Source organism: Echinops telfairi, unplaced genomic scaffold (genome assembly GCF_000313985.2).
Source record: "Echinops telfairi isolate 266 unplaced genomic scaffold, ASM31398v2 ScPeMD7_7458;HRSCAF=8496, whole genome shotgun sequence".
In the NCBI taxonomy this organism is placed as follows: Eukaryota; Metazoa; Chordata; class Mammalia; order Afrosoricida; family Tenrecidae; genus Echinops; species Echinops telfairi.
In genome coordinates, this window is record NW_022111358.1 from 39,105,558 (window position 1) to 39,119,918 (window position 14,361).

Sequence of the window (14,361 nt, forward strand, 5' to 3'; positions counted from 1 at the left end):
GCTGATACCAAGGGCTCAAGTAAAAAGAAAATGTTTTGAAAATGATGGTGGCAACATATGTACAAATGTCCTTGATACAATGGATGTATGGATTGTTATAAGCTGTGAGAGCTCCTAAATAAAATGATTTATGAAAAAAGAATGAGAAGAAAAGATAGATGATGCCATGTTATAAATACTGAGTGTCTTATAAAGAAAGGCCTAAGGAAACATCTCCATTCAGCTGAAGTGTACTTTATCTCAACTGCTGGGGCAAAGGGAAGGGCGGACAAGACCACTCTGAGAATTAGAACTCAAGTCCCACCTCCCGCCATGGCTTTGCTGAGCACCCGGCCAGGCAGCCTGCGAATCAGCTGCCACACAGACTTATGGATGGAAGAAGACTGAGTGCCAGCGCCCCTAATTATAAGATCTGGGCTCTCCTCAGCTCCCTCTTAAGTTTAAGGTCACTCCTGACCTGGCCTGTGAAGAGACCCTCATAAAGAGTGACATCTCAGAAACCCACAGGGGCAGTGCTACTCTGTCCTATGGGGTCGCTGTGAGTCGGAATCGATTCACAATAGCTAGGCGTTTGGAGTTTTTGTCTTTCTGTGGAGCCCTGGGGCACTGTGGCTGCTCACGAGGTCAGCAGTTCAAGGTCACTCCACAGGAGAAAGATGAGGCTGCCTGGCCTTATAAAGGACGAGTCTCAGAAACCCTATGGGGCAGCTGTGCTCTGGCCTCCAAGGTGGCTCTAAGCTGGAATGGACTCAGTGATTGTGGGCTCCTTCGCTCTGCACCTTGCTGTGAGGGAGGCGGCCACAAAAGAGTGTCACGCGGGGCTCTGTGGCTGGGATGTCTCCCATGGAGATGTCCTCCCTGACCAGCCCTGAGCACAGATGGCTGTGCTGGCAGGAAATGAGCTCAGAGCCCTGTCTGGCCAAACTCTTCGGAGGAAACAGGACCGGGCGCGGCACACACAGACACGAAGGAAGGAAATGGACAGCTAGCTGCACAGGCCTGGGGTGCAGAGCGAGGCAGGGCCCTGGGGTCAATGTGCAGTCCTGATGTGCGCGTACGGTCTAGTGAGATAGGGGAGCCTGTCCTCCCGTGTGCACCCACTTACACTGGGTGTAAAGCCCTCGAGAGTCAGTGTATCCAGCTTAGCTTTTCATGTTAACAAATCAAAAAAGCAAACCAGAGGATGAGATTAAGTACAAGAGAGACCCTGTCTTGGCTCAACAGCATCTAACACCACCACCAACTGGGTACCTGGCATAGGCAGTGGTGGTCCAGGGTAAACTCCCCGCCCTCCAGTTACTGCACGTGACCACGAAGGCTGGTGGCCGCTAGGATGCACAAGCCCAGGCTGCAGTCAGGTTACTTCACCAAAACAGACTAGGAAGGGAGGCCTAGGGACATACTTCCTTAAACAGTCGATGGCATGGGTCAAGTGGCCTGTCCCACCACCAATGGTGGGGACGGGCAGCCCCAGGCAGCCCGGGGCTCACAGTGCATGGGGAGGTCTTCACGAGGCGGGGACACATCGATGGCAGCTGACAACTATGACGACAAGCAGGTGTCGGGTGGTTTATGGTCGTGGCCATGACAAGTCACGAGTGCTCCGAAGGTTCTGGAGTGAGCGAAGCACCAGGTTCAGGAGTAAGCCTGGCTGACCCTGCAGCGGCCTGTCACCTCTCCCACACTCTCTGAAAGGGCGACACCATCACCTCCGTTTCACTACAGAAGGCGTGAGGGAGGCCAGGTAAAGGTGACAGGTATGAACTGGAGGAGCTGCAGGGAGTCTGGGCTTCTCTGTCCGGAGAGAGTTAACATTCTGGTCAAGCCTCCCCTGGTTTTCTGTGAGAAAATGCACCATCTGCCCTTGCCTCTGTGTGAAGAGAAGGGGGAACCTTTCCACTGTTCTCTGGTTTTGAGAGGAGCAATGTTTCCATTGATGATTGCTTTACATGCTAAGACTGAGACACAATAGGCCCCCCGCTTTCTCCTGGCTTACCCTGAAAGGCGAGTGACCGGGGAGTTTCTGTGGGCTGAGACAAGCACGGGATGGGCCTTGGTGGCTATGAGGATGGGAAGCTGCCATGGCGCCAACCATGCATTCCTCCTTTGAGGGCACTATCTGGCCCAGCTCCCCTCTTAGCAGCTGGTGGTTTTGAACTGCTGGCCTTGCTGTTTGCAGCCTAAGGCATAGCCACTACACCGCCAGGGCACCTTGCCCTCTGCACAGAGACTGAGAACCAAGGGCAGCGTTTAACTCTGTGCCTGCCTGGGATACCCCTCTCCTGGCTCCTTCACACCTCACAGCTCTTCTGGTCCCTGAGACGGGGCAACCCCACACACAACGGAGAGAAACACTGTCTGGTCTGCAGCCGTCCTCTTGATGGGCGACGGATCAGGGCGGTCTCCATCAGCTGCTTTTCAGAGGTCGATGGCCAGGCTTTTCTTCTGATTCCGCTTCCATCTGAAACCTGTTCAACACCCCAGCACCACCCAAGCCTCCAGTGACTGTTCATGAGGTACCCTGCTGGGAATCGAACCCTGGTCTCCATCTGGCGGGGGTGGGGGGTGGGGGTGGGCCGGTGAAAACTCTGCCTTAGAACCATGACGGTGTTCTAGCATCTCAACGGCTCACACCCCCGAGCCGGGCACCTTTTCTCACCATCTCAGGCAGAGCAGATGGTCTCAGGGAGACTTGGGGGGCAACTGTGCGTGGGCACATCTGTGCCCTCAAGAGCCCAAGGAGGGACCCAGCACAGGGTATGTCTTCAGTAAGGGCGCTTCCAGATGATTTCATAAGCAAAACTCCCCACGCTGGTTTAGCATGGTGGTGGGAAGTCACTCCCACCCTGAGCTTTACGAGCACACTGTGGGCTCAGCCTGGGGTGCCTCGCCACAAGGTGTGTGCTTCAAAGTGAGTCAGCCGCTCTGAGGGAGAAAGATGTGACTGTGTGCTCCTGTACGATTTGTAATCTTGGGTCTCTACGCGCGTCAGCACGGGCTCAAGCGCACTGGGTTTGGTTTGGGGCGTGTTTGGGCAGCTGCTTTGCTCCTGTAAATGAGTGTCATGTTCTAGTGAGGCTTGAATGTGTGGATTCGCACAGCCAAGCGTGACCCATGCAACTGAGGTGACAGGACAACGGGGCAGAGGCTATTTGCTGCATGGTGTCACTGCCTTTCCGTTCCAGCCACTGGCTCGCGGTAGGTGTGACGGTCCCATCATCTGACAGAGAAGGAAACTGAGGCTCAATGAGCTTGGGTGGCTTGTGTAAAGCCACACCGATTTTGGGACTCAGCGGAAGTCAGAGGTAGGAAACTAGGAATGTGAAAGCCTTTTGACAATTCCAGTCACCTGCAGCTGCCACAGAGGGCACGGAATTGGGAGTATCATGCCCAAATATTAACCTGAATCAAGAGGGATGTGGAACTACCCGTGGGATGACTTCCAGCTTGACCATCTACCAACAGACAGCTGCTTCTTCAACTCCGACACTGGCAAACTCATCAAAAAGACATCACCAGCTGAATTTTCAATTGAACACATCCAAATGATTCCCTCTCCCGAATGCCAGGACTTTATAAACTGGTGTTCAACCCTGTGGACCGAATAAGGCCTGCCACCTTGCACCACATGTCGCCGGAGTGCAGGGAACACCTTTTCTTAGAACAGAACGAACGCTGTGAGTTTCTGCAGGCCTTTCTCGGAGCTATGCAGACCTGCCAAGTCAGAACCTGCTTGCGATGATGACACCGACCCAGGCTCACCTACCACACACGAGGGGAAAACAAGCCCTTTCCACATCAGCTGCATAACCCTGTCAGCTCAGTGGTCTTACACGACCAGGCGCGTTTGCTGAGAACAGGCCCCAGATGAAGGGGGTTCATCTCAGGCCGCACCGAAGGTCCTGCAGCTCTCCTGAGGGGTGGGTCTGCACCTGCCATCACTGGAGCCAGGCTCCAGGGAAGGGCCACAGACATCTACAGGAGCATTGCTGAGGTCAGGTCAGGGCAGCATCCCTGTGCTCAGTGCTTACCTGTCGGGTTGGCAGGGATATCCAGGATGGTCTTTAGCAGCTTCATGTCTTTGATGTTGTGAATGTAGATGGCTCCTTCCAGGCACACGAGCAGCCTCTGCAACAACACAGGTGCATCAGCCTGCAGCCCTCAGCCCAGACACCGACCAAGCCCAGGACCCGCATGCCTAAGCTAAGCCCAGTCTGGATGCTAATCCTACAGGATGCTGCAGTCTGAAGACAGCCCTCAGGTGTGCGCACGCAGATGTGCACCTTTATTTACCTGGACAGGAGATATGATAAAAAGGGATTTTATTTAGAAATCGAGATGGAGTCTTTTATTCCTGTATTCTCCCCTTTGCTGACGATGAAGGTTCTGGGCACTACCTGGCCAGCCCCCGTCCCTGGCAGACAACCCCACGGGGTTGCTCTGACTGCTAGGTCCAGGGTGGGTCCTTTCTGTAGCACTCGCCATGAGAGGCTCCCTGGTAAACATGGTAGTGCCTTCTCTCTACACAACCAGCAAACCACTGGCGTATCCCTCTGCTCACAGTTGCCAGTGTCGCCCTCCTTCCACCTGGCTGCTCCCACCCTGGAGTCCCAGAAGCCCGTCAGCCCGCACTGCAATGCCGCTGACCCTTCCTGTCCAGTGCAGGCCTGCAGCTGGAGACTGTTAAAGCCACAGGGCTCCTGGGTGCTGTAGGTGGTCCAGCCATGGTGATTACCCGCAAGGTGGGAACCCTGAAGGAGGCCTCGCGAGCTACTCCCATCGACCACAGCCACGGAAGGCTGAAGGAGCGGCAGGCTCTGAGCCATGTAGCTGAGACGGAGCCAACTGGAAGGGAGTGGCCCTTTCCCCCAGTGCCCAGTAGGTCTGCTCAGTGCAAACGGGGCCCATGGGGTTCCCACAGTGGGTGGTTAGAGCTATGATGCTGCACCCTCCATCCATGTGGAGTAGCCACCAGGCACCCTCACCCCTCCGTCCACGTGGACCAGGCACCTCACTCCAGTACCCCCCTCTGTCCACGTGGGGTAACTGACCACCCCCCTGTTTCCTCCCCCCCCCCAACCCCCGGCTGTTCTCACACTTAGAGGAGTACTGGGAACGAACCCAGGACTCTTCATGGAGATTGATTGAGGGGAGAAGGTTGGGGGGTGGTCTTCCCAGTAAGGTCCTGGGGTGATTCAAACACTCACCCTTATCCAAGGACAGCAGCTGGAAGGGTGGGCATCTAAAAATACCACTCAGTACTTGAAAGGCTGCAGGGTCTCTGATGGGGCTGTATCTGTATTACTGCCTTCCCGCTGGACCCTTCCCAGCTCAGAAAGAGGGAGGCCGCTTCGTGTCCCGGCCAAGAAAACGCAATGGATTGTCATGACGCCTCCAGGGGCCAGCTCCGTGTGGGGCCGCCAGGCGGAGGCACTCACACTCACACTCACACTCACACTCAGGAGGTGCTGAAACTGGCAAGACCTCAGAGCTGGTGCCCTAGGCCCTTCCCTTCGGATTTGCCTGGCCACCTTGCCCCTTGGCCAGCACTTCCTGTGGTGGTGGTTAGATGCGGCAGAGCCAACGCTGACTCACTGGTACCTTACGTGTTTCAGAACATGCAGAATAAGCTGTTCTTGAGGTAGCAGCAGAAGGGGTGGAACAAACATGGTATCCTTTTCAGCAACCGGTCTTTCCTGGTGACGTCTCAGTCGAAGTTGGGCTGTGCTGGCATTTCCTTTGGTTTTTGGTGCCCTCCATCATCCTTACTGCACCCCCCGCCCTCCAACCCCCACCCCACCCCATGGTTTAGAAGGCCTGGCCTAGTCTGCATTTTCTGCATCACCATCAATCTGCTCTATGAGTTGGACTAACCATAAGGTCAGCAGTTCAAAACCACTGGCCACCTCCAAGATGAAACTCTCTACTATAGTGTCTGAAAACACACAGGGCAGCTCTACCATCGGGAACCTCCATCCAGACAGCCTCCATCCGGACAATGAGGGGCCCCAGGGCGGGTGGAGGAGGCGTTAGAGCTGCACAGCTGATAGACGCAGAGCCGTAACATGCCACCCTTCCTCCGTGACACAGAAGGGAGGGGAGGGACACGGGGAGGGGAAAGCCCTAGTATTGTGCTCTCCAGAGGTTTGAAGGAAGACGTGGATTGTGCTTTCTCTCATTCTGCACAAACAGCCTCCACTGTCTCCTGTTTGTTTTACTTATTCTTAAAGGCTGTGCTTCCTGAAGGCATGGCGAGACAGCAGGCTGACCACCAGGGCCCGGGGCAGGCAGCCGTTTCAGGCACAGCGGTGGAGCCCCACCTGGGGAGGAGGGGCTGCCGCAGTTGCCTAATCCCGACTTCCTAGGAACAAGAGTTGTTAAGGCCCCAATCTGAGCACTTTAGGACAAGAGAACAAACCTCAAGCAGGCATCCAGACAGGTTTCAAGCCACCCATTTCCTTAGAAAAGCCAAAGGAAGTGAGGCCTGGTGGGCTGGGCTCTGATGTGCTCGGTCCTTAATTGCTTGGCAGTGCCAGGCACATTAGTATTCCTTCGCACGCGCGCGCGCGCGCGCGTGTGTGTGTGTGTGTGTGTGTGTGTACCTTAGCATTAACGCATGCCTCTGGGAGGAGGGAGTTCCTGGGTGGTGTAATACTTCATGTGCTCCCTGCTAACCAGCAGCTGGAGCTTTGTGTCTACCCAGCTGTGCCTCAGAAGAAAGGCCTGGCCACCTACTACCCCCAAAATCAGCCACTAACAACCTCATGGGGCTCAGGGTCCCTACACAACACACACAACTGCTGTGGACTGGAATGAACTGGACAACAGGTTTTAGTGCAGGCTGGAGGGCTGGCACCAAAGGCTAACTGGATGCAGACTGTGAAAGGCACTTCCTGGTCTCATGAGCTACTGAAAAGACCAGAGCTAAGGGGGAAGATGTACAAATAAGCACCACACAGACCAGCTGAGGGTTCTGATCTTCGCTTTCCTGGGAGAATATTCGCCCAATCAATCTTAACGAGATAGCCAGGCTGGGGGGCCATAACCCAAAAGGGGTGTTTTGTTTCCGTGTATTGGCTATTAGTCTCCACGGAGATCAGTGTGTCTGCGATGAGATCGCATGTGCTGCCCACAGATGTCAGCAAGAGCACTTGAGCCAACGAGGAGGCTCCGCGGTCTTCACATTGGGTCGTGGCACATTTTAAGAGACTCAGCTAATATCCCAAGCACTTATTCAGCATGAATTCACACGTTTAAAGAGAATCTATTGCATATTTGAGGTAGGAATATTCCTACCATCAAAGACAACACGGTGAGAAAGAGCCTCACAGGCTTATCTGGGAAGAAGACAGCCGGGCACATGAAGCTGAGGCCCAGCACATGGCAGCAGAGGGGCAATTTTACTGCCTGGCTGCAGAAGGAGAGAAGCCCACTTTACACGGGAGTCTCACTGCAGAGGCAGCTCCGCCAGCCTGAATGCGTGCCAGGCCTAGTGCCCAAACTGGAAATGCTCCTCTGCTACAAAGACGCAGCCCACAGGATGGCTTCAGCTTGGGGGCAGGGGTCACCTAGCCAGTGGCATCCGTAAGAGAAAGACCATGAGGCAGAAGGACCAAGAAGGTCTACAAAAGGAAAACCCAAACCACACTCGCTGTTGAGCTGATTCCGACTCAAGGCAATCCAGGGACACAGAACTGCCGCTGTGGGTTTCCGAGGCTGCAAATCTTTATGGGAGCAGAAAGCCTCATCTTTCTCCCCTGGAGCCAATGGTGGGTTCGAACTGCTGACCTTCCGGTTAACAGCCCGTCATCCCATGGGGTAAAAATCACTTTACAATAAACTAGCTGCTAGCGGTGGGAGGGGGTCAATGGCCACTTGAGGGGACCACAGGTGTCTCAGGACAGTATGGTGTTTCGTAGGGCCTTCCGTGGCCGGGCCTTTTGGAAGCCGATTGTCAGGCCTTTCTTCTGAGGTGCTTCTCAGTAGTTTGAACTCCCAGCCTTTCAGTCAGTAGCCGAACGTTGAACCTTGTGTGTCACCCGGCCTCCCCCAGCACACCTTAAGAGCCCACTGTAGAATGTGGCCCTCGCACCCCTTACCTGCCGGTTCAGCCTGATGGACAGGATGTTGCTGGAGTAGCTGTAGTTGCAGATCTCAGTGCCTTTCTTGAAGTGGTACACGTTCATCTGCCTCGGCTTTGTGCGGCTCACCACCACCACCAGGCTGCTGGAGAAGAGTCGCTCCACGATGCACACGTCCGGGATATCATCTGCGGCAGGGGGTGAAGGGTACAGGCTCTGTCCCCACAGCTCATGCACACACTGCCACCCTCAGGGGGGGATGCGCCAGCTCCGAGGAGAAGGCTTCTGTCTCCACAGCATGAGCACAGCCTAGGACTTTCTCTAGCACTGCAAGGGTGGTCTCCATGCCTCATGATGCAGTGATTCATTTTTGGCCCCCACCCCCAGGGAGCTGTTCCATGGAGTCTTGGTTCCAAACAATGACGGAAAGACTTAAACCCACTGTCATCAAGTGGATTCCGACTCACAGCGACCCGGTAGGACAGGAGAACTGGCCCACAGGGGTCCACAGCCTATCATCTTGATGGAAAAAGATTGCCTCGTCTTTCCCGTGTGACAGCTAGAGGGTTTGAACCATTAAACTTGTGGTTAGCAGGCTGAGTGCTTTACTACTGCACCACCAGGACCCCTTAGCAGTTCCAAAGCCCTCTCCAAACCACTGCTGTGAAGCTGGTGTGGACTCATGACTTACAGTCAGGATTTCCAGTGCTACCCTGGGCCCGGACTCACCCCTTCAGGACTTCCGGGGTCCATGGTTTGCTTGGAAAAACACAGAGAAGCCTTGGGCCACCCAACTATCCCATAGGTCCCCAAACTTATTTGGCCTATTGTCCCCTTTTCAGAAGGAAAAAAAAATTAACAGCCCCCCAACCACTCTGGCAATGAAAAACTTGTGTACCAAATATAGTCTATAACCCAGAATGAAACCTAAGTTTCTGCGTTGTCTCCCGTCTTGATCATCCCAGTGCCTCCCAAAGGGGGATCATTGTCCACTTTGGGAAACACTGAAGCAGCTACTTCCCTGTGAGGGGTCTGAGCCCTGGTGATAGAATGGAAGATGTGTTGGTCAGCAGTGCAAAACCACCGGTCGCTCTTTGGGAGAAAGATGGGGCTTTCTACTCCTCTCAAGAGTTACTTGGAAACTCAGAGGGGCAGTTCTACCCTGTCCTACAGGGTTACCGTGAGTTGGGATCAACTCCAAGGCAGTGAGTGAGATGGAGGATGTGAAATGGGGGCGTGTGCTCTGCAGGGTGCCTCAGCTGGCTATGGGGACTCTTCTGGTCCCTCCTGCTAACCCAGGGACTGTCCAGGGGGTGGGGAGTTGCTTAGTGAATGCTGTGCTCCCCTCACCGGGCTGGGCCGCCTGCTCCTCTCCAGCTCTCTATATGCAGAAAAGACACACACTTGGCAAGTCTCCAGAGAAGCAGTCATGAAAGCGAGGCCTCACATGTACAGTTGTCAGATGCTGTTGATTTTCTATTCAGAGTGACCCCTGCCTGTCAAAGTCGAACTGCCCCAGACAGTTCTGTTGCTCATCATTTTTAAGACAGCGAATCACCATGCCTTCTTCCTCTGGAGTTAATGAGTGGGTTTGAACCACTGACTTTGTGGTTAGCAGCTGAGCATTAAACTGCTGTACCAGCAGGGGTCCTTACACATGCAGTACCCTGCAAAAGAGCCATGGCTGTGGAGCCAATTTCAGCATCCCTATCTAGCATTTCTGAATCTATACATCTTTCAGCAGCAGCGCCTCATCTTTCTCTTAAGGAGCAGCTGGCAGGTTTGAACTGCTGACCTGTGACTAGCAGTCCAACACTTACCCAATAACAGCACCAGGGATCCTTGCAAATAAATTGTTGTTGCTGTTGTTAGGTGCTGTTGAGTCAGTTCCGACTCACAGTGACCCGATATACAACAGAACTGAAAAATGATCTCCCTTGTTCCATGTCCTCTTCTGAATCCAGCCTGAACCTCTGGCAGCTCCCTGTCAATGTCCTGCTGCAACCATTGTTGGATGGTCTGCACCAAAACTTTACTTGTGTGTGATAGCAGGGATATTGCCTGTAATGTGCACATCTCTTGGGCCACCTTTCGGTGGTCTGGGTACAAATATGAATCTCTTTCGGTCAGTTGGCCAAGAGTTGCCTTCCAAATTTCCTGGCATAGACAAGTGAACAGATCTAGTGCTTCATCAGCTTGTTGAAACATTTGAATTGCTATTCTATCAATTCCTGGAGCCTTGGCGTTGTTGGCTAATGCTTTCAATGCAGCTTGAACTTCTTCCTTCGGCACCACTGATTCTTGCTCATATGCTGCCTCCTGAAATGACTGAATGTCGACTAGTTCTTTTTGGTACAGTGACTCTGTATATTATTCCCATCTGCATCATCCAATATTTTACCCATAGAATCTTTCAATATTACAACTCCTGGCTTGATTTTTTTTTCATGAGTTCTTTCAGTTTAAGATAAGCTGAGTGTGTTCTTTCTTTTGATTTTCTAACTCTAGTTCTTTGCATGTTTCATTATAATACTTTGTCTTCTCGAGCTGAGCCGCCCTTTGAAATATTCTGTTCAGCTTTTCGACTTCATTATTTTTTCCATTTGCCTCAGTCACTCTACTAGTAAGAGCAAGTTTCATAGTCTCTTCTGATAGCCACTTTGAGCTTTTCTTTCTTTTAAGGGACCATTTGCTTTTTTCATGTATGTGTCCTTGATGTCATCCCACAGCTAATAAGGTCTTCTGTCATTACTGTTCAATTAATCTGTTCTTGAGATGTTTCCAAAATTCAGGTGTGATATATCCAAGGTCGTATTTTGGTTCTCCTGAATTTGGCTGAATTTTCTTTAATTTCAACCTGAACTTATCCTGGTGGCGTAGTTGTTATGTGTTGGCCTGATAACTGCAAAGTCAGTAGTTTGAAACCAGCATCCACTCTGCTCCACGAGAGAAAGAAAAGACTTTGGATTTCCATAAAGAGTTACACTCTTGGCAGCTCACAAGGGCAGATCTTTCCTGTCCTATAGAGCCACTAGGAGTTGGCATCAAATTGATGGTAATGGGGTGTTGTTGTTTTAATTTTCAACCTAAACTTACATCTAAGCAACTATGGTCTCTCAGTCAGCCCCTGGCCGGCCTGGTTTTGTTTCTTCCCACAGATATGGCCGATCTGATTTCTGTGTCTTCCATCTGGAAAAGTCGCAGTTTGTGTTGTTGAAAAGAGATATGTGCTATGAGAAGTCGTTGGTCTTGCAAAATTCTATCATGTGATCTCCAGCTTTGTTTCTATCACCAAGACTTTCTACCACTAAGACTCTATTTCCCAACTATCGCTCCTTCCTCTTCATTTCCAAGTTTTGCATTCCAATCACCAATAATTATCAATACACCTTGGTTGTATAGCTGACCAATTTCCAACGGAAGATGTTGGTAGAATTCTTCAATTTCTGCATCACTAGCATTAGAGGTTGGTGCATAATCTTGAATAATAGTCAATTTTGAGAACGATGAGGGCAATGAATGTACAAATTGTTATAAGAGTTGTATGAGGCCCTAATAAAATGATTTAAAAAAAGAATAAGAGTCAATATGGACTGGATTCCCTTGTATGCTGATAGACATTATCCTATCACAGCACTGTACTTGACGATAAAGCTTGCACTGTACTTTTGACAACGAACGAAATGTCATTCCTCTTGTCTGTGTCATCCCCAGCAGAGCAAACCGTATGTTCTGATTAAAAATGTTCAATACCAGTCATTAATACCTAGAATACTGATATTTTTGCCTTCCATTGCATTTTAAACAACTCACAATTTTCCTAGGTTCATACGTCGGCGATTCTAAGTTCCAATTATTAGTTGGTTTTTGTAGCCATTTCTTCCCAGGTTGAGTGGTGCCCCATCAGCAAGTGAAGATCCTGAAGGCTCCACTCCATACACACCATATGGTCTGCTCTACTCTAAGAAGGCAGCCCTTCCTCAGTCACAGTTTGACGGCCTTCTGACCTAAAGGGCTCATCTTCTGGCACCGTCTCTGAGAACACTCTATGTCGGCGCATGAGGGTTGCAGGATCTAACGATGCTATCCATAGGGTTTTCAGGGGCGACTTCCTTTGAAGTTGACAGCCTATTCCTTCTTTGTTCTGTTCTTAGTCTGGATGTTCTGTTGAAAGCTGTTCACTTTAGGTGACCCTGCTGGCACTTGAAATACAAGTGTCCTATCTTTCAGCATCACAGCAACACGCCAGCCACCACAGTACAGCAGACTGACAGACAAGTGGTGGACAAATAAATGAAGAGCCCCCAGTTTTTTGTAATCAAACCACTCCCCCACCCCAGGAAATCCCAAGGTTGTGCATTCCCCATCATGACACTGACCAACTATTACTTACCTAGTTATGTTTCTAAGTAAAATTACTTTTAATCTTAAGTAGTGCTTACGCATCAGACTGCTAACCACAAGATCAGAACTTCAAAATTACCAGCTGCTCTGCAGGAGAAATTGTAGGCTTTCTACTCCCATAAAGAGTTCCAGCCACGGAAACCCACAGGGACAGTTCTACTCTGTCCCACCGTGTCGCTAGGAGTCAGAATCAGCTCGACTTCCGTCAAGCACGTATCTCAATATCAATATAGTAAGTTACTTCCATGCCTGGATGACTGTCACCTATACTGTGCCAACAAAATAGCAAAAAGAAGTCACAGGCGACCTTTGGGGTTGCTAATTATAAAAACTGATGACTGCATATATAAGGATGAGTAAAAAAGTATCGCTGCAAAATCATAGAAACCTTTATTAAACATGGTGTTCTCAAAAGAGACTATGGCTTCTCAACACGTCCTTCCATTTAGGCCTGGACACTTCTGAAGGCAATGTTTCCATCTCTCCAACCCTCCCCCGAAGAATTCCACCCTCTTCTACCAACACCACGTCAGAACGCTAAGTCCGATGTCTTCAAGGGGCTCACATTGTTTAGGGAATAGGGCAGGGTTTCCCAATGAAATTCCCTTGTAGGATCGCCCCGACAACCCTCAAAAAATGAGCAAGTGCATTGTCATGATAGAAAAAGAAAAAAATTCCTTGGCTTAACTTTCCTGGCCTTTCCTCATCAATGTCGTTCTCAATTTTCTGAAACCTTTTGCCTGGTCAGCCCCCATGGCTGTCCTATGTCCTTGAAGGCAATCTATCAAGATGACCCCTTTGGAATTCCTCAACAGCCTGCATAACCTGTGGAGCTGGCCGCTCCGCCTCATATTTAACTGGCCATTTCATTTTGTTAAGGCACCTGCATGTGCCCAGGTGGTGTAGTGGGTTGCACATTGGGGTGCTAACCACCAGGTCAGCAGTTTGAAACCACCAGCCGCTCCGAGGGAGAAGGGAAAGCCACATGAGGCTTGCATAATCGCCATTTATTCCCAGAGAGTTCCCATCGCAGGAACCTCCAGGGGCCGTTCTACTCAGACAGGGTCGCTGTGAGGCAGGAGGGAAGCGAAGGAAGGGAGAATGAAGTTAAGGTCAGCGGGTGATCGAGAGGTCTTGTCTGCAGCCATCCACTGATGGCAGAGCTACGTGTAATCATGTCCGGCTTGGAATAAACCTGCGCATGTATGAACTAGAGCCCCAGTAGCACAGCTGTTTTACTCTCCCTTGGATGTACGTGGAAAATGTCAGCAAACAAAATCTCAAACAAAGGATCTCAGGATAGAAAAGACATGGCTACTTTTATTTGGAGATGACTTTTCATGCGGGCTCTGCCCTGACTTTCTTAAGCAAGGGGAGGCAATGAGTGACACTGAAATCAGGTAAACCCTGGCTCCCTAAGGGGAAGGCATGCGGGAGGGGAAGCAGGAGGCTCAAGTGCACCTCCGCTTCAAGGCTCGAGGCAGGTGTGGTGCCCCCACCCCAGCGCCACACACTTACTGCTTCCATGGACTTGGTCTAGCTGCTCCACAGAACTCAAGGAAAACAGCTTATAGCCGGCTTTGGTTCCAATCGCGAGGGATCTAGGGGAGATAAGACAGCATGGGAATGGCGGAGGTCTTCCAACAACCACAGATCCATCAGAAAACAGACACCATCCCTTCCAACCACCCCGCCCCCCACAACCTTATTGTCCCAGTCGCTGTCAAGCAGATTCCCACTCAAGGCGACCCTGTGTGCAGAGCAACATCGGGTGCTGGGGGTTTTTGTTGGCCGTGATGTTTGGGAAACAGGTTGCCAGTCCTTTCTTAGGAGGCACCGCCATGGGGTTTTGGACCATCGACCTTTCGGTTAGTAC

At 51.3% G+C, this 14,361-nt stretch overlaps 1 protein-coding gene across 1 annotated transcript in view; it reads right to left on the reverse strand.

Annotated features, from left to right (window-relative positions):
- WIPI1 (WD repeat domain, phosphoinositide interacting 1) overlaps positions 1-14,080 on the reverse strand; it is a 24,258-nt gene extending 10,178 nt beyond the window's left edge. Inside the window, exons 1-3 of the mRNA XM_004709334.2 lie at positions 14,004-14,080; positions 8,100-8,269; positions 4,032-4,128 (exon numbers count right to left, since the gene is read on the reverse strand). Coding sequence (XP_004709391.1) covers positions 4,032-4,128; positions 8,100-8,186 — 184 coding nt within the window. The 5' untranslated portion in view covers positions 8,187-8,269; positions 14,004-14,080. The remainder of the gene's footprint in view (positions 1-4,031; positions 4,129-8,099; positions 8,270-14,003) is intronic.
- Between the last annotated feature and the right edge of the window lie 281 nt (positions 14,081-14,361).